Source organism: Tauraco erythrolophus, chromosome 1, assembly GCF_009769465.1.
Source record: "Tauraco erythrolophus isolate bTauEry1 chromosome 1, bTauEry1.pri, whole genome shotgun sequence".
Taxonomy (NCBI): Eukaryota; Metazoa; Chordata; class Aves; order Musophagiformes; family Musophagidae; genus Tauraco; species Tauraco erythrolophus.
Genome location: NC_141465.1, coordinates 42,189,199 through 42,209,900, shown reverse-complemented (window position 1 = coordinate 42,209,900; position 20,702 = coordinate 42,189,199). Strand labels below are relative to the sequence as shown.

The following is a 20,702-nucleotide window of genomic DNA, read 5'->3' as shown; positions in this document are numbered from 1 at the left end:
ATGTTTTAAACCTTTAAGAATTAAATTTTTCACCAGTGTATTTTATATACATACTAGGTTATTTGCTAAGTAACCATAAAGAATTGCAGCTGTTCTGAAGAGCAACAAATCCTTGTTTTCCTTCAAGACTCCATTTCAATATAAAAATTGGTGGGAGAAAGAGATGTATTGAAAGGTACTGTAGAAAGGGACAACAGTGAAGGAGGAAAAAAGACAATGGAAAAAGTTAATTAATGAAATACAGAGCAATAAACTCAGAGGAAGACAGGAAAAAGAAAAAAAAATCTGGATCAAACTTTATGGAGAACAAAGAAATAGAAGAGGAGGAAGTAGAACAGGCGAAGTATCAAAGAGGTAGAAGTAGAGAAGTAGAAAAGAAAATCAAAGAGGGCAAACAGGAGCTAAAATCAAAAGCGTTTGTCTTCAGAGGGCTTGTCATTCTATATAAGTAAACCACTAAATATTGATAAAGCATAGGATGTGTGTGACACCTTGTTTCTCCGAGATCTCATGTAAACCAGTGTTGATCAACTTTTTTTAAGTGTATATTCAAACTGTCTACTTTAGGCACGAAGCCAAGACACTTTGACACCTAACAAGTAGTTGCCTGCGTTTTAGAGCGACTAAACTAGGCATCAATATTTCTATAGAAGGCTTTTTATTCTTATAGGATAGAACTAGGTGCTCCTGAACACGCAGAGTGTCTTAGTGTACCTATTTTATTGATTTAATCTTGAATCTTGAAGGGCAATTCAGTGCTCCCGCACACTGAGCATGAAGTGCAAAATCATCAAAAATCAATGTAGAAGACACTAAGCACAGAGGTTCATCCTAAGAAAAGACTGACTCAGGGCTTCAGGGAACATTAAGCCTTCCTCAGGCTTTTGCAGATTAACTTCGTGACTAAGTCCAGAAGAAGACAACTGATGTATTTTGGAGTCTTGGAGACTTGCCTCGGGGAATCTGAATGCACACTCGTGGCTTCCCAGATGAGTGCACTAACTACTGGGAAAAATACAAGACTTCCATGGAGTAATGCTTTTTCACTTCTATTGAAGATATGTTCATTGTGCAGAAAGTTATGTAAGATTTATGCCAGTAGACATAAGAAGATTAAGAGCTAGCTTAAGTTTTGCAGTCCTGTTTTAGAAAACCTGAATAAAGTGCATAAATTGTAGTGTACAGGAAATAAATGTTCAAAACTGGTGACCTTTGCACTGGACTGAACACAGCAGTGCATAAAGTATGACTTACAGATACTTAGATATTTGTCTAGACAACCCCAGTGTGGCTTAGGCAGGCAACTGCCTTCTCCAGCCAGGGACTGCTCCTGAATAAGAGCCTCTGCTCAGACTTCCGAAGCTCTTCTTACAGAGATAAAAAGGAATTTCTGATTACTGATTTCAGACACCAGATGATATTACATGGCCCTGTAGAGGACATAAGCTAAATATCTGAGTACCAGATACCCTAATCACGAAACAAGGAGGCTGATATTGCATCTAGGTGAAAAGACGTGACACCACTTTGGCCTTCTGCTGCACTGATTTGCTGAAAATGAAATCAAAGCAGTTACAATGCCATAGAGTGCTATTGGGTTTAGCCTTTGAGTCTACAGGACCAATTAGTTATCCGAAATAATTTCAGCACAACTATTTTTTGGCATTTTTGAAATAAAGCATTTTCCCTTTGAGGTGTATCTATTTTTTCTTCCCCAGCTGTATCCAATGCAACAGAGGCAGCACTGTACCACCAAAAGTAGCAGGAATCACACTGTCCTTTTTGTATCACAGAGTTCCTGTGTGACTTAAGCAATCTGGTGTTTGAGTTAAAAACCAGCATTTTCCCACTTAATAAGGCTGTGTATAGACAATGATTTAGAAACACAAAAAGGTATTCATGCACACAGAAATTATGTGTATGCTCCCACACTGTAACAGAGCTTTCACGAAGGTAAGTGATGCAGACAGAAGAGTATCCCACACAAAGCTTTTCACTAAAAAAAAATAAATCATCTACAAGTATGGCATTAGATCTTTAGAAATAAAGAGAATCATTGATTTGTACAGGATAATTGCATTCTTATATTCAGGTCCATCAGAATGAAACCACTTATGAAATGAGAGGCAGAGCAAATTACAATAAGAAATGATCATCAGCAGTAACAACATAAAAAGTAAGTTTAAAAAAAACCCACCAAACCACATTTTAATGAACGACCAATCAATAAAGTCGTTATCTAAAGCTACTGACACAATCACTAAATATTTTAAGTTCTTTTTTTATTTAGCTCCTCAAACGCAGTTCTCCTAGTACCTGTATAAACACTTGCACCGACACCAAGATGTGAGTACATCAGTGGCAAAGTAACAGCAGGATAGTGGGAAAACCAGTTTTTAGTATTATAAATAGTGAAAGCAGGTGAAAGACATACACTCGGACCTTTTAGAGTATAATAAACTATTCCTTAAGATTTAACACCTCATTCCTAACACTATAAGCAAAGAACACTCATAATTCAAAGTTCCTGGACCTTAGTTCAGTCAGATCTACTCAAGGATCCCAGATACCTGCAGGGTGAAAAACGGACTCACAGCAAGAGATGCCTATTGTGCCTGGGATGGTGGTGTGAGCCACAGCCACCGTAAACAGCCGTCTTCGTTAGTCTTCGGACTGCGAGAGCAGTAGACTTAATCAGACAGTTTGATTCAGGAACATTTACATGAGCCAATGAAAATATTGGAAAGAAATATCTGCAGATCTTCACCGCATAAGTTAGAAAGCATATATTGTCTCAGACTATGCTTTTAGAAGTATTTTGCCTTATTTTATTTTAAGCCTTTAATGTAACTAAAAAAAAAAAGAAGAAAATGGCTTGATTTATACTAATATCTTGTAAATTCCTCTTGTCTCTTACTAAAGAGAACCTACCCATTTAGCTGTTCAAAAACTCAACACGCTCTGATAATTTGGAGCAGTCAGCCACCTTGCAAGACAGTCTCCTTTAGCAGAGAGGTATAGAAGTAGGAGAAAAGAGATCAGGAGGCTTACCTCATTGGAAAAATAAGTACTGTTTCAAATCCACTAGTGGATTAAGAACTAGACCTTTAAGACAGATTGGCTTGCATGTCTTCCTTAAGCCAAGTACACAGAACCACCAGAGAACCACTGAATCTCTAAAGGCAGAGTTTTATACAGCACAGACTAGAGCAAGACAACTTTTGAGAGGGGGTGAAAACTCAGATCAGTTGGGGGAAAAACATGAAAGATTTTGAAAACAAAGGCTACCTTCTCCAGCTGTGTCCTTTTGAGGCAAATCCACACTTTCAATCCAGCAACTGTCAAAGGCTTTCAACAAACACTTCCCCTCTTAAGTCCCCACAGGAAAATCTCCTCCCTCTAGGACAACCTCAAAGGCTTCGTTTTGGATCTATTCCTTGCTCTTCTCAAAAGTTTCCAAGCCTATACTCTACCTGTCTACCTGGTATATACACTGAAATTACAGAAAAGGATCTGAACTGAGCGCGTGCAGTTGCGCTGTGAACATCTCAGACCCTCTCCCTCCACAAGAGGATTCCATCTGACGCCAAACACAGCACCCAGGTCAAAGCCAACAGGCGGCCATTTAAAAGAATGCTGAAAACCCACACAGGAAGCAGCTGAAAACCCCACATAATTCATACACCATCCTCAAGCCCTGTTACAGCTGTCTGTTACAAGCTCATTGAAATAACGAAAAGTTAGTTTTCCTACCTGTGACTGTGAAGAAGTGCATTGAAAGCCAATCCATCAGACCAGCTACTGGTGAAATTGATAACATTGACCTGTGGGTAATTACGAGTCGATTGGCGGACCCAGCTCAGCAGAATCTTTTCACTGTTTGTCTGCTGCAGTCCAGCCATGATGTTTTTCATTACATCTTTGACCTGTAATAAGAGATAGAATTTCACCAATGATTGAACTTAGTCATTAAAAGCAGACTTTATTTTTTTTTGACCGATAAAACTTCAGTTGCCTAGATTGAAGCCTTAAAGAAAAATCTCCTAAGTAATTACAGACCATACTTGGTGTCACAGTACAATGATAGCAGTCGATTCTGAAAGCTTAAAGACAACTGATACTGACTTGTTGGTCACCGTTGCTGATGCATTCAGTACATTCATCCCTGTGACACGTGAAGCAGACCATGCATGAACAGAGATGGCACATTTATTTGCACCACTTACGGGAACAGAGTTCGTTCAAACTCCGTATTTCTTCTTGTGATTTTCTTTGCTCTGAAAATATACCCTTGGTCAATATGATATCTTATAGCAAAAGTTGACAAAATGATGAAAAGCATTCTCTCATTGACAGAGCTGAAATAAGTACTGAGGGCAAATAAATGTGCTTAGTGCACAGTAGATAATGTTTTTGACTTAAATGTGCAAACTATATTTGCATACATGCACTTGAATGAAAAGTGAATTTCATTGCACGCATTAAAGGAGTACTGTATATATTTCATTTTTAATTTTTAAATTAATAGTTAATATTCCTCTTTCATTAGTGAAAACTCTCTGACCTACAGTTATTATTTTACAAAAAGTCATTAATTCTGAGGGCCTCTAAAAATATTAGCCTGGAGTCGATTATATTTTTCTTAGTAACTTCTTTACTAGTGAAAGAGCATCCAAAACTATTAATAAGTCTATAATTTATTTTCCTGTAAAGTAATCCCTTTAAAATCATTGCTTTCTCCGTGTATCTCATAAAGATTAGCAGCTCTTTTCAAATACTTCCTAAGATATAATTTAACTCTAAAATTTCTTATTGTTGCATATTCACTTACAGAGTATATAATTTTATTATAATTCTCCACTTGAATTGCTCTGCAGCCTGTATTAGTTGAAGAACAACATTTAGTGCAGAAGCCTCTTTATGATAAAGGATGGACGACTTTGAAATTATAAAAACTGTAAGATAACATGCAGAAGCTGTAATCTCAAAGAGTAATCAACAACTACAAAATTAATTACTATGATACTATAGAAAAAAATCGGATACCATTTTATTGTTCAGTTTGGCAAGTTGCTTGCTAGTTTCACGCTATTTAATTCAATCATTTGAATAAATGAAGGTATGAATTACTAAAAGAATGTCTTGCTTTTAGACCTCAGATGCATACTACCCAAAAGGTATAAGTGCCTTCAATTTTCTTTTTAAGACACAGGTATAAAGTTAACTTTATAAGTTATTAGTTTCTGAGATGGAAGAAGAAACTGATCCTCTCTAAATTTCATGAGACACATTCCTAACTTTAGTCTAAGATTGTAATTTGCATCAATGAGAATGAAAATAAAATTCTGTCAGATAAGAATAGCAGAATTTTATAGCTGCCCCCATTTCTATACCAGGAGACAAAGACTTTAAGAAAATTAGGAAATACAGTCTTTAGTTTGCTTCATATGTCTGAACGCGTATTTCGAGTTTCTCATTAATATTTTCAGTGTCTTCATTACTGAGAGCTGCCAAAGTAATTTATGTAATTCAGAAAGAAGCTAAGAGATTTGCCTCCTGAATTTCCAGGCAAAAACCCTTCACTAACATCAAAATACAAAAGTTTGGTTTTTGTGAATGCAGGTTTTAAAAAGAAGAAAAGTTTCAAGATTAGCATGTATTACAGCAAAATTAAACAATATGAAAGACTAGGAAATATTGAAATTATGGTAATGGACAATTGTTTAGGTCAGGGTTTCATTGTTTATTTTGGATTTTTATCATGTGCTTGCATTTGCAAATGCAGATTTATGTGAATATTATAAGCAAACTGTAACATTTGAAAAACACAACAGATTTTTATAAAAGGATAGCTGATCAAATGCAGAAACACAAGATTTAGAAATATAACATACAATGTTAGAGTGGGAATTAACAAAACAGAAAGGATCAATCAGTATGGACAGAGGAAATTGGGAAAAAATAATAAAACAATGGGCCATCAGGAAGAGAATTATTCAGAAAAATCCAGATGATCATTTTCCTTTTGATTTAAAGAGATCAAGCCAAAAACTTAGCATTTATTTCTAGTTTTGATAAACCAACACAAAATAGCTTCAAACTCATCTTTTTGAGTTTAATAGGCTGACAATGGATAAAGATTTACTCTCATTTTCCTGCATTTCCCTGCAGTAGTGAAGACTGTTAAATTTATGATTTTTTTGTTGTCTCTAAGGAAATGGCAGGCATTTAAAATAACAAAGTAAAAGGGTCAGATCTCATCCTGAAGGCTGAGGTCATTTCCTATTCAGTGAGAAGTGGTGGAAAACTTCACTTCTACAACTGGGGCCACGTTGTCCTCCCAAGGGCCTTGAGGGGTGCTGCCATCCCTCCTATCCCCCCCAGCAGCTCGGCAGCACCATGCCACGCCATGCCACCTTGCTGCCCACAGGACGTCTGAGCCCTGAAGCAAGATCAGCGTCTAAGCGGAAAAGTGTTGGCTCACATTGAGGTTATAAGGAAGTTTTTGTAGGCTTCTCAGTTAAGATGTACTCTTCAGAAAGAGTAGTACATAGAGATGTGTTCATGTTAGCTTGAAGAGCTTTTGGTAAGCTCCCTCAGCATCCAGGCTCAGAAAACACAGCCATTTTTTAAAGTGTCTAGTAGGCGCTGCCTCTTGTGTCAAATGAGTTGACCTCTGACACCAATTTCTGTTTCACTTCTGCTTTCCAGTGCAGTATATCGTGGCAGGAAACAAAGCTTTAAGGCACAGGAAACTCCAACTTTCAGAGAACAGAAATACTTGCTCTTCCTGGAAGATGAACCTACACTACAGCAATAAAAAAAACAGATTCAGTTTTGAATAGAAGGGGGGAAAGGGCAACACAGGTGCCACCATAGACAACTTGTGAAACATTGAACTGCCAAATGGAAAGCTGTGAGCAGAACGGGAGCACTACTATTGTTGTCACCACACTGAGAGGCAGCCAAAAGCAGCACGTCCATGGCATCAGCGGACCGCTCATCTCCCCACTGGAAGACCATGTCCTGGAGCCTGTGCGTAGGGAGCTGTGTGCTTGTGACCAGGAACACAGCACGATCTCACGCTTGCACTACATTTATTTCACCTAAAGCCAACACTTAGGCACATCACATTTTATAAGAATGGCACTTGGCTTCAGGATGCCAACCCCTAGGAGAGAGGGAGGGAAGAAGGAAGGAATCTAAACAAGTTATTCTCAAAGCAAAGTGTTTTCATTTTTCTCAAGTAGGGACCTTACAGCTCCCTGATAGAATGTCTTAGTGCTTTTTCACTTGCTATATTTGAGGTATTCTGACTGCATAGATTACTTTTTTATAGCTAGAAACTGCTAAATTCTTTCAAAGCACATTTTAAAGAACTCTTTTAAGGACACTTTCATAGATGTTCAAGACACCTATCAAAGTAAAGGATGTTCTTTGCTCATTGATTCAAGGTGGATTAACAAAACCATTAGTATTTAATTTCCACCATTAGAATTCAAAATAAAATAAAAAGGTAATTCCAATTAAAATACCGGCTCTGCAGCAAGTGCACAACAGGCCTGATGCTTCTAATAGGTCTCCAGATGAGGCTAACTGATCGTTGAAATGCACTTTACTCTGAAATATTTGCCCTATGTATATGCTTATTATTTTGCTTTTTTTCTGAAGAAAGTTAGGATTTTTGCTGTGATTCTCAGGGGCATTTTTCAAGCTCTACATTAAAATAGGCTTGCTTTTAAAAAACAAACAAACAAACCAACTTACACACTACAACACGGAATGTTTTTCCACTCTTAAGAGTCTTTGTAAAATGTAACAGTTTAGAAATTAATTGTTTTATTATGGTTTTGCTTAAATGTTAATGCAGCAGTGAGGCTGGGATCACAGAACTGTGAGAAAGAGGGCAGCAGCTTCAAGGAAATAGAAACTCTTATAGATTCAGGACCATAAAGAGCTTTAGCAGCAGGTGCTCAACTCAGAACAATACTTCAATTTCAGCGAAACTTTTAATAATGATCTGAAAAACAGGTTAGATAAGAAAGAACACAATCACCACAGGGGATACGGAAAGCCATGAGATTTCTACTGAACAGAAACGACAGTGGCAAGAATGAGTCAAATCTTGTCTGCTGCAATGCCTCTACCACTGCCTCTCCTCAATGGGACTGCTGATACCCTCTCGGACTGGTAGTACCTTATTATTCTTTTCATGCACCCTTCTTTGACCATCTCTTCTTTTTAAAAAAAAAATAATTTACGTTTTACACAGAGACGGACACTTTTTGGTAAAAGATGGTCTTATTGTCATCTATAAGTACAGTTTTGTCCTAATGTGGTCCTGGCTGCAGGATGTCAAACTGGAAAAAGCTTCTTGCCTGCTCATCTGCAACAAAATAACTGTCCACACAACCCATATCTTTTTTTATTTTTTTACAGACAGGCAGATAAACTTCATCTAGGCAACTCTTCTCAGGACTGTGAGTTCAGGAATCAGAAGCTGAAAGTATTTGCAAAAGCAGGATTACATGTACTAAAACAACTACCCTGTCAAATAGTTATTTGTTTTAAGCCTTCCACAGACTACAAATAAATACAGTAGTCTGTATAGACTAAACATGGGCTGAATCATTATGACTACATCAAGAAAGTGTCACATCTTTATTTAACCACTGCTTTGTAAACATGGTCCTCGGATTTTTCATACATGAGTAGTTCAGGTGACGCCATGGGTACCATCACAGCTGCTGCCACAGTTATCACTAGGATCACTAGGTGCAAGATGAAGCCTGAAGTGAATCACCCACATACTGCAAGCAAGTGGTGCTCTAAGAGCACATGCCTGCCGTCCAAAACCTCACCAGACTATACCAGAGAACACGTGTCTTCTGTATGCGTGCAAGTATGCCGTAAAAGGACTGGTGGGAAAAACTAAAAGAAAAATTAGTTAAGTACATAGTTAATACTAAAGCACATCTTTAACACTTGCTTCAGGATTAAATATGAACGAATCGTAATATGAGTTTGAACATGTATAGACAGCGGATAATTCAAGTAAATTAAAATACAGTGATTCAAGGATTATTGTTCAAAATTGCACAGCTAGGTTTCACATTCCATCTGCTCTTAATAAGTAATTTAGAACAACGTTATGCAATTAAACTAGGAATATTGGAATGGGAGACAGAGGAAGAAGTTATTTGACTATTTGCAACTTTTCTCTGTTGGTTTCACAAAAACACGTCCTGTAAAACTAGAAGAAAAATGTTTCCTACTTCAATGAATTATGTACATATGATTTTTGATAGGAGTATTTGGTTTTTAATATTAAGTCTTGTAGGCTTGTTTCCCATCATCTTTGCTCCTAATGCTACACAGAACTTGCAGATTATTGCTTGGGGAACACAGCCAACACAAATGGACAGACTTTTTGAATTTTTATTTTACTGCTGTGTCAGAATTTTTTTACTTAAGCGTCTTCATCTACCATGTCATTTTTTACAATATCTAGACCATATTGCACTCTTTCTCTTTAAAGAGAAAGGAAGCTGAATGAGCCACATTTGCTTCAATAAATTGTCAGAGTAGCACCTTTTTAGTGTTCTAAAAATAATTATTGGCAGGATGGGTCAGCAACAAATAACAACAAATGCAATTATTTCATTAAAATATAAAAGTCACTCTAAGATTCTAAAAAGAAAAGTGACTATGAAAGCTATATATCCACATTGGCTTTTTCTATCCAGCTTTCTTACAATAACTGTATTATATATTCTCTTGCAACATCTGACTGTGAAATTAGAGTCAAAAGAGCTGCTGCTAATGCTCCAAAACCTATTTTATCTTCCTAAATTTCTTAATAGCTTAGATTATATGAGATAATATGTAAATGGTCTGCCATAAAACCTGCTGATTTAGGACATTTTTTGCAGTGCCTATGTTTATTTTGTAGGTTATGGCTGGATAATAATGGAAAAAAGATCTGTGGAAAAAACATACTTCATGGAAAGTAAGCAGCAGTGCCACTCACCTGCCAGTGGAGGATTATATTCCAGATCAAGCCAAGGGTCAGTTTATGATTTCCATCCACAATGTCTGAGCTCCCAATATTTACCAAATCAACCTATTAAAGAAACAAAAAAGTATTTGTAGAAGATTAATAGCAAGCATAAGATGATGGTGTTATTTTTATACATTTAACATTAAGCTTTCTTTGTGGTGAAGGAGAGGGACGGATGGGCTAGGGTAAATCTCTCATTTAGTTTCTGTTTCTTAGTAAACATCCAACTTCTGTTTTATAAATGGTACAATTAATGTACTGGCAAAAAGTAAGCAGTGATCTAGAGTTCCAATTATTGCAGTTATGGCATGCTGTGAGAACATACAACTAAAAGTAATAGTTAATAATAACTCAAAAATCTTTTATATTAAGCCTCTACAATTATAAATCACAAAACTGGTGGGTGACTCAGAAAAACTCCTGTATTATGCCCCATACTACCTTACATAACATACTCTGCTGAAAGCTACACAAACGTCTAGACACTGTAAGAACCTACAAAATCACATTATTCTACATATTTAGATTAAAATAGAAATTCTCTACACTGTGTAAGGCAAGGCAGAATGTGTTCTAGAGAGAAACCAATGATTGTGATCTAAGCAAGCCTTTTCCACATTAGTTTGTCCAGTAATGTTGTTTTTCATAATTATATTATGCATTTGCAATGTTCATAATGCATCAGCATTTATCACCTTGGAATATTCTTTCCTTCACATGCGAAATGATCCTTCACCCTCCCCTACTTTGTATGCTATTTAAATAAGAAAGCCAAATTCAGGATGTGAATGCAAGACAATACAAGCTAAAACCTGCACGTTTAGATGGAAACTATGACTCTCGAATTTGCATTCTCACTGTTGCATAGATTTAGATTTTCATGGTCAGAAATGATACTTACATGGTAAAGTACCCCATTCCTTCACAAATTACAGTCTGCATATCTCTACTGAACTTCTGAAGCTATTTGAAGTTACATCTGTAGAATGACTAAAGATTTTGTACACTCAAAACAAGCCTCTTATTTTATTTCAATACATCTATGTAGAGGTCATTTTTAGTAATCACATACAAAGTAGTCAAGCACTCTAAACTCTCCAAGAACACTTTTCTTTAAGAATTCATCATTTTTATGCTAAAAGCACATGAGACTGGCATTCATGCTAACCAACAGTGTCCTGGAACATTTCCCAGGTGGAACTTCATATCCTAAATTTCAAATGGGGTCCACATAGCAAGTGACCCACTTCAAAGCTTATTAGGGTATAAGCTACGTGTTCTAAATCCTCCATCTGTTTTTGGATGTTTTTGGAAATGGAAGACTGAATACACAGAGCCTACATCTATTTTACTGAAACAGAGAAACATTTCCCAGTTTGACTCACCGTTACCTGAGGCTATACTGGGGCAACTCCTTGCCCCAACACTAACACCTTTCCATAGGAAAAAATAAATCTGTAAAGTGGATTGACTAGAAGCAGCAGTATATTTCAACATGTTACCACCCAGATGACTGCAGAACCTCAGAGCAATGATGGCACATACCAGCAGAAAAAACATAGATTAGTTACAGGCTTTAAATAACATTAAAACCATTGATTTTGCACTCCTGAAGTGCCATAGAAATCACTCTTGAAATGATTTTGAAGGTTGAGGAAACTATTTCAGAGTCAGATTTTTTGGCTTTATACTAATTTGATAAAGTATATATACACTCTATATTTTTTTTGATATAGGGATGAGCTTATAAGGTTTTCATTACAGGCATATGATGGCCACTGGATGACTGCTTCACTTTCTAAAAGAGTATTTTTTCTTCTACATTCTCCAGTTGGAATACTCTCTGCTTTCTTTCTATATTTGAAAAGGACTATTGTTATGTTCTGGAAACTGAATGAACAGCATATAAATGGATGTAGCTGATATTTAGTGAATAAACACTTTTAAAAACATTTACTATGAAAATTTGCAACCACATTCCAGGTGTGCAACAAAAACTTTCTTGTATACTGTGAAATAACATATTGCAGATTTTTTTCAGCAAGGTCAAATATTGAAGATTTTTAAGAATTAGAAGCTTTCCCTTCTACTTATTTACACAAAATTCCGTTTAAAAAAAGTAGAAATAAAGCTGGAGGTCTTTATGCCAGTCTGATAAGGTCACTTTCATTTATGCATAAATCTTCAGATGGATAAGCATTACTTTAGATTTATAAAATCAATAACTTTATCCAGCAGCTGAACTCAAGCATGCTTAGTGACCTAGTGCAGCTATCAAGAAATCCAATACAATATGCAGCATAGAATACATTATCACTGTTCCATCACATCTTACCGTTAAGTTTAAACAAATGTTGCAGTTTATTTGAATGTATTCTTGAGGAGGAGATATAGAATTAGTTGGCCACTGAAAATGCCTGCTGAAGTTATGGGTGCATTAGAATGTTTGCATAAGGAAGATAATATGAGAATACTTACTCAAAAATGCACAGAACACTGGCTTTAAAAGCCAGTCTTGGCAAAGTAGAATGAGAGTGGTTTTGATATGATTCATTTCCTTAATGTTATGAATCATAAGGAAGAGACATCTATGAAAATTTACCAGAAAGATTCCTTGTAGGAAAAGCCTCAGTCTTTCAGACTTTATAATCAGCAGAGCTTGTGAGTATGTATTTTAATAGGTAGCACCTTCTGATCAGGTACAGATAACTTCTTGTAGTTAACCTTTTAAAATGTATTTCAAACACCATTTGTTACTATAAAATTGTGCATGTTGATCAGTCTTCAGATACCATCCTTCATAGATATATTATTCAAACATTTGCTGGCAGCAGATTTTAAACTCTTTGAAATACATTCTGTCCTGGTGCTGAACGACAAAGCATCCAAACCACATTAAGAAAACTACCTTGACTCCAGTAATTGTATACTATAGGCCAGAGTTTGATCCAACACTTACAAAGCATTAAGTGTGCTATCTATAGGATGTTCTGACCCTGTCTGGTTGATTACTTACATTATTTCTCTGCAAAACCTGCAGTGCTTTGTTGACATTGTTCAGAGCGTGAACTCTTGTGGAGCCCTTTTCTTTTGCCTACAAAGAAAATACAAAAATTTTGACTGTCCAAAATCAGAAACTAGAATGAACTATATGTAACCCAAATCTTCCAATATACTCATAATTTTGTATTTCATAACTTTATGACAACAACAGTGAGAATGTTATCACACATTGTGCATATGCAGCTCCCCAATATGAAATAAAGGCAATTGTGAAACAAACTAGATCCACAGCTGGAAGGTAATTTGGTATCTTGACACTTTTCAGTGAATGAATCATTGAAATGTATATAAAATCAGATAATTCCAAATTGTGTTTATTATGATCAGTCTTCTTCTCCATGGTATAATTTAGGAACATTACTATGACAATCAAACAAATAGCATCAGTTTGTTGAATATTTATTTACAAATATATTCTCTCTGGATTTTGATTCTCAAACTGCCAGCCTGCTTCATTACTCTTTTATGAAAAGTTACAAAGAAAGATCCAAAGCTCACAAAGTCCAAGCAGTAACACAAGAGAGCATATTAAAAAATACGTGTGACATGTTGCTTTAGAATTTCTAGGTTAATAGGAGCAAGCTGTTCTCTCTTTTCAGCTATGTAGAACTCCAACACATGGACTGCAAGAAATTTCTTTGCAGAATATTCTAATTCTACACATTACATTCTATTCATTGTATTTGACACAAACATCTGGTGATCGATAAATTCTGAATTCCAGCAAAAATCTAAATATCTAAATGAACCCTGCTTCAGCCTTGTTTCTCTTTGCCACACTTCCTTAATAAGTGCCTACAACAAAGTAGGACATTTTCATTTCAAATATATGCCTAGCTTTCAGTTGCAATGTTTCCTAAACTTCAAATGAAAGTCAAAAATATTCAGATCCTTAAAAAATACTGTTTCCACAGGCCCTCACCAATGGTGGAAATTAATGAACGACACCTACTATAACTATCACAAAATCAAGATTTCAATATACGGTAAACATGTAAATTTACACATACGATTTTTTTGCCTGTAAGGCATTCCAGGAGCTCCAGAAGTCTTCGTCCATCTCGAAAATCATTAAAAAGATCTTCAATGTAACGTCTTCCAAACTGAAATGAAACAATAGCTTTAGTTAGTTTGAACACCAAAAAAATTGCTAAAATAAAATCAGAAAGCTGTAAAAGCCACTGTCTTGCAAAGTGGTGTATTCTACCTGTGTAAATACACTGTGTTATCAATTTAAATAATAAATATGAAAGGTGTGATGCAAAATAAAGGAGGAAAATACCTTACAATCAAACTAATTGGGTTCTCACAAATGCATCTGCTTTTAACAGTTCTATTGTATAAGAGAGATTAGTCCCTATCTTATTTCAAGTACTTTTCTTATGATGAGGAATGTACATTCTTTATTCCCTCTTAAAAATTATACTATTCATATAATTTGTGAGAAACTGCTGCAGATCCAATAATTTATAGCTTGTGCATACATCATTAGTTCAAACAATTAAGCCAGAACTAAATACTAACGAAGCTGGAACATAAACTGGACTTGGCAATTAAGGTGTAATTCACGAGAAAAATAGGAAAGATAATTTGCCAAATGAAAAAAAAAAAGTTGAACACCCAGAAAGAAGTATCAAGTTTAAATGCCTAGTAAGCACAAGTTTGTTTGTTGAAACAAGCTTGCAATTACACAGAGATAAGTTTCAGGTTTATTCTAGTGAGAATCTAAGAAATATATCCATATTAATACAATATACTTGAAATTATACTGGATCAGGGCCTCATTATCATAAGTGGCTAAAACACGATTCACGTTTTGTACATAACATCAGCGAAAGACAGAAAAAAATACTTGGATTTTCTCCCATGTGACAATGGTGAAAGACAATTTACTCTATCTAAAATTCAGGCCAAGTTTCTGATCAGATGCTTTGACTAATGAATTAAATTTTAACAAAACAAAACAAAATTTTGTATAGTTTAGTCACTTTGCAACTTTTACATACACCTATAAATTTTGACATATTTTTGTCTGTATAAGAGGTACTGAGAGCTAGAATAAAAAACAGTGATTATTTTGTGCAGTGTCAAGTAGATTCATATGTCCATGTTATTTCTAATTTGTGAAGTTTCACAGATGCTTTGATTGATTTGAGAGGAAGCATCTGTATTTTAATTTGCTTGAATTGACACCGTGCTGACCTACATTACACATCTTCCGTTTTTACCACAGAGCAATGTAGAATTGGGAATCTATATTACACGGAAAACATTTGCTTTCCTATCAGCAGTACTGTTCTGGTACTTGCTGCAACACTCATTAGAGCTAGCTGGGAATTTTATGAAAAGCAAATTTTGTCAGAAAGTAACAATTCCCTCGGAAGGTTTATTAAAGACAGGACAGAATTAAGGACAGTTTCCAATGCTAGACTCATTTTTTCCCTCTATCAATAAATATTTATGTTTACAGCACAAACTTTAGTTCTATTTTCTACTCTGGCATGACTCTTTCCCTCTTCCTTTCTCTCTGACTGCTTTTCTGAGGCAAGAGCTCCTTTCGATCCCTTCATTTTTTGGTAAGGTCTTATTTCTGTTTCACAGAACAAACAAATTCAAAACATCAAAAAATTTCTACAGCAGTGGGAATTCTTGCTTTCTATCCAGCTTTCACACCCTGCACAACACATTCCAACTAAGAGCTAATTTCTAGTTAACACATGTGCTGCCACTTGACTATCTAAAATATCCAAAAACAAGTACTGAATAGATTCACATATGATTTACTCATCCCTATCAACCTCTTGAATTATCTGTTTAACTAATATTACTCAGCCATTATATTTTATGCCTTGCCTTTAGTGTCAGAAGTAGTTTTGGTAAAATGTTTGAATTATGGCATGAACAATCATGTGCCATTATGCAAGTCAAGTCATGCACAGTATTGCTAAAGTTGTCTATTACTCTACACAGCATGAAGTTAAAATTAAAACATATGACTAAATCAGAGAGGCTTTATTTTGCTTCCTAATCTTGCAGAACAAAAGTCATTTTTGCAGAGGGGAAGCACAAGACCTATGCACTTCTTCAGAGACATTTTAACATACTTTACAAAGTTGAAGTGATCCATAGGCCCTTCTGTAACATTGTGAGAGTTGTGCCCATAACGTTACTGAATCACTCTAGGAACATGAGCACAATGACCTTTTGATAATAGAATATAATTATATTGCTTCGCATCATAAGGGAAAAATAGAACTAGCCTTCATAGCTGCCTGTGTGCCTGTCTGTCTTCCTTTTTGCAGCATTTAAGCTATTCGTAATTTAGGTTGAAATCCATCTAGGACGCCCAAAAATTCTACTTGACAAAATAATACGGGTTTGGTTTTTTTTGATAAAACTTCCAGAAAGAAAATAAAGACACAGCATTGTAACATCCCAAGCAGGACATACTAGTTACAGATGTATTAGGAGTAAACCTTAAAACAAAAGATACCATTGATTTTTTAGGGTCTTGGAAGTATACCTTCCATTAATCAGTAACTAAAAATACCTTAAGACACTCTACACTGATGACACACGTATAATCCTTAACCTGATGAAGGTTGCTATTTTTCTGGCAACAGGGTAATTAAGTCTTCTTTCTCAAATGGACTGAATGTCTTCACTGGATTGACACTGCAGTAAGTCTTCAGAAACAAAGTACTCAAAGATGCACCACATAAATTCACTGTGTCATTGAAAAGTGTTAAGTTGTATGAAGCTTTGAAAACAAATAAAACACCAAACATGGGTAGTCAATGGCTTGCCAAAACAAATGCCTAGTCCTTTATTTCAAAATTCTTGTTGAAAAAAACCTTGTTTAAATCTTTTCTTTTTTTTAGGTTGTTACCTATAGCCACTACCCTTTACCTACACAGGAATGAAAACGTTCAGAAGAATCTCCTGTGCAGTTTGTATGCATGATTTGTTACTCCTCCTATATTACAAACTTATTCAAAATCAAATTTTAAAAAATGCCCAAAGCAGCTACATGCTGGATTGTTGGTTCACACTTAGTTTTTTTCTTCTTAAAAAATACAATGATGCAAGAGATGGGGGGAACAAGAGAGAGTACAGGACAGAGGAAGGAGTGCAGATACCGTCCATGAAGCACAAGACGACTTTTCATCAGTGTGGTGCTAAGTCCCCAACCAGTAGTTGGCAGCAATATGAAACTAGAGATAATTGTATGATCTTAATCAATATATAAGCTATCTATAACATTAATTGAGTAGATCAGCAAAGTAATTACCATCTCTCTCTTCCTAATTTGCTTATTGCACAGAGACCAACAATTAATGGAGGAATTCAGGGGACTGGAGACAGGGATGAACAGGACAATGAGAAAAAATGTGCAGAATAAAGAAAAAGAGAATAACTGTAAAACTGATTTTTTTTTTTTTTTTTAGAAAAGAAATAAGCAGAAATTACTTGCTACAAGTAGGCCTAACAAAAGAAGACTCTAAGACAGGCATTTGTTAGAATCTTCATTACTAGAAAGACTCTAGATATTTAAATATGCAGCAGTTTTACATATTATTTTAACTTACTGCTTTTGTGTTAAATAAAGGTCAAAACACAGACAATTTCCTTGGTTTAGCTGATATGGCTGTTGGCTGCAACTGCTGATCTTTAAATAACATAAGGAGACCTGAAGGAAATCCAAGGGATTTATTTTAAAAGAAAATCACCAAAGTATATGATATGGAAGGGAAGATAAGATTCCTGGTTTATCATGGATGAAACTAACCCTCCAATTTAAATAAGGACTGAGGAAAGCTCTGACTAGAATTCACAAAATATATTTGTATGGAGAAAAAATGCTACACTACCATGGTCAACTACACAAGCCTTAGTCTTAGAATTACAGGGTAACATGGGCACTTGCAGTAGAGTCTTCCCCCAGGTGTTAAAAGGGAGTGAAGCATACTTAGAGTATCCCATGTACAAATTCAACTGCATGTACGTAAGTACATGCACGTACCTATTCTAGAATGTTCTCAGCAGTAATAAGACTGAAATAATATCTGAAGTGTATTATTTTCCAAACTCAGACAGCAACTGAACCAATCTTATGCCAAAGAACATTACCTAAAAAGACGAAAGCAGATAGAAAAGAAAGAAAAATCAGGAAACAGACTGAAAATAAGTGTTGATAGAGAAATGTAGTTGCAAATTTTTTGGTGTGAATATATTTAGAAATCTTAAAATATCAAGCTCCATCCTATTCACCTCACTACTGTCTACTTTCATTGTCATTCCTGTGTTACATTATGGAAGAAGTCAATATTGTGGGAAGTATTACATGAAAAGCTTGTATTCCATGAAAAGCTCTCCGTTCAGAGCTACATGCAAGCCAGGAATTGTGAATGTGATACAAACAAAAAAAACCCCAACAAATAATTGAAAAATATGTCTAGAGAAGGTACAAAGACATCTGCTCATGAACATTGCCTCTCCTATTGCCCAGTGCTCAAAAATTATGAGTCAAAGCTCAAAAAATTCTGATTAGTATAAAACTGTTAACAGACATTATGTGTTCAAATAAACTAGCATAGGTAAATCCTATACTAAGGGAAAATAAAGCAAAGGGAAAGGAAATAGGAAGAGGAAGGAGTTGGGAAGGGACTGGAAAGTAAAGGAGGGGAAGTGGATTACGAACAAGTCATAACTTAAATTTTCTCCACAAGCACAAAGCGTAGAAATGTACTTCTATTTCCTGAGGTTCATAAACACTCAAAATTTCAAGCAATGAGTCCATAATAAGAACTCAAGCAAAATACATGACGTTCTTTAATAGCATTTTTTTTCCTGTTTTATAAAAATATCATACGATAGATATTTTTTCTCATTTTTTTCAGAATAACTGCAAAGGATAAAAACTTGGCTGAGGAAGAGATCTCAGACTTTTCATTTTCCTTTACAGACAGGTATGCATTTAGAATACACTTTTCATTTGAGGGCAGACTAGACTCTAAGAAGATTATTACAGTAAAACAAGTTGCTATTTCTTATGCATCTTACAGTATTATTGGGTTATTATTATCAGTTCATCTGGGAAATCTAGCAACCAAAACTATCAACAGATGGAGAGAGACACCGAATAAATTAAAAGAGAAAAGGCATTGAAAAGACAATGAATTCAAAGTTAGGCATGACGCTAGACAGAAGATTTAAGGTTATATTGGGCGTAAATCAGCTTACAATAAAACTAGTGGTAACATGAGTCCTTCAGATTCCTGGGACAGGTAGATAACTGAGACCTTAGCTTGGGACAAGATATGTGCCTTCAGGAGGGGCAGGAAACCTGGATGGCAGAGCCATGAAGGGAGCTGTAGTTTGGTCTAGCTGTGCCCCCAGCATGCAAGGGCTGTGGAACAAAGAGCCAGAAGTGCTTTGTAGTTTGGCAGGGACATCAGGCTGCTGATAGATTACTGAAAAAAAAGAAAAGACAAGATAGGATCCAAAAAGGAAGAAGGACATAAACCATTAAGTCTTCACATAACTTTTCCGAGTAATTTTCTCAAGTTCAGTTTGTAAATCTGCAAATTTTACTGAATAGATATCAGTAAGAAAGAAAGAAAACCTTGGTTGGCTTACAGATGTTACCCTTAGTAAGACTTTCAAGAACCAATCTTTTCTTGCAGTCGAAATATTTGATGCCTTACTGTGAAGCAATAAAGAAAAGCTATGGAACTAATCTCAACAGATCTTTTAAGTCAGTTTTAATAAAAGAAGGATTATTAATACTTGTTCTTGCTCTACTAAATATATTAAAGGTTGATTTTCTCTCCCGAACATCCTTGTTTACAGTTTGTTCAGTTCTTTAGGGAAGTTCCATGAAAGTGACTGACTTTTTTTTTCATTGATGCTGGATTACTATTAGAGCAGCCAAAGATATTGTCCCAGTCATGAGGGAAGAAAGATGCACCAGACATAATTTAATCACTCCACAGCTCTACTGACTCCTGGGAAGCACTGAGCAATAACTTGAGCTGCACAAGCCATCCTTTCTCCCTTCATTTTTTCTCTTGTTAGAACACAGAGGCATCCATTCTGCTGCAGGTGAAACTCTACTCCAGCCAGTTGTAAGTCAAACACTACAAACACGGTTTAACTCTCTACTGTCAGAGCTTAAATCTGTTTCCCAGCCTTTGTGGTAGACACCTTTTTTTGCAGTCTAACTTCAGCTTTCAAGGAACTACGCAGAGGAGTAACTGATGAACGCCACTATTCTAAAAGTTACTACTACTGACTAACTGAGAGGAAGGTGTAAAACCCTTCTCTAAAGATGCCATGCTCTTCTCACAGGCAATGAACCAATGTTACCATGCATTTCAACAAGGTATATATCACAATGCCTGCAGCAGGCCCAGAACATCCAACTCTACCCTTAAAGAGGGATCTAGGGGCAGGTTTTACCAATCGTCTGAAAGCAGTTCATGTTTGTCAGACAGGACACATAGTCCCAGAGTAGGAGCTGGTTTCCTGTCCAGACCCTGATGTTCATGTACTGCCACCAGATCCTCCTGGCACTTCT

The 20,702-nt window shown here is 35.9% G+C and overlaps 1 protein-coding gene across 2 annotated transcripts in view; it reads right to left on the bottom strand.

The window, feature by feature from the left end:
* DMD (dystrophin) overlaps nt 1-20,702 on the bottom strand; it is a 1,192,425-nt gene that overhangs the window by 900,213 nt on the left and 271,510 nt on the right. The window contains exons 3-6 of one of the 2 annotated variants that reach the window (XM_086608718.1): nt 14,134-14,226; nt 13,077-13,154; nt 10,031-10,123; nt 3,754-3,926 (exon numbers count right to left, since the gene is read on the bottom strand). In XM_086608718.1, the coding sequence (XP_086464844.1) occupies nt 3,754-3,926; nt 10,031-10,123; nt 13,077-13,154; nt 14,134-14,226 (437 nt within the window). Of the gene's footprint in view, nt 1-3,753; nt 3,927-10,030; nt 10,124-13,076; nt 13,155-14,133; nt 14,227-20,702 lie in introns of those variants that run through there. The other variant, XM_086608727.1, reaches the window with a different exon arrangement.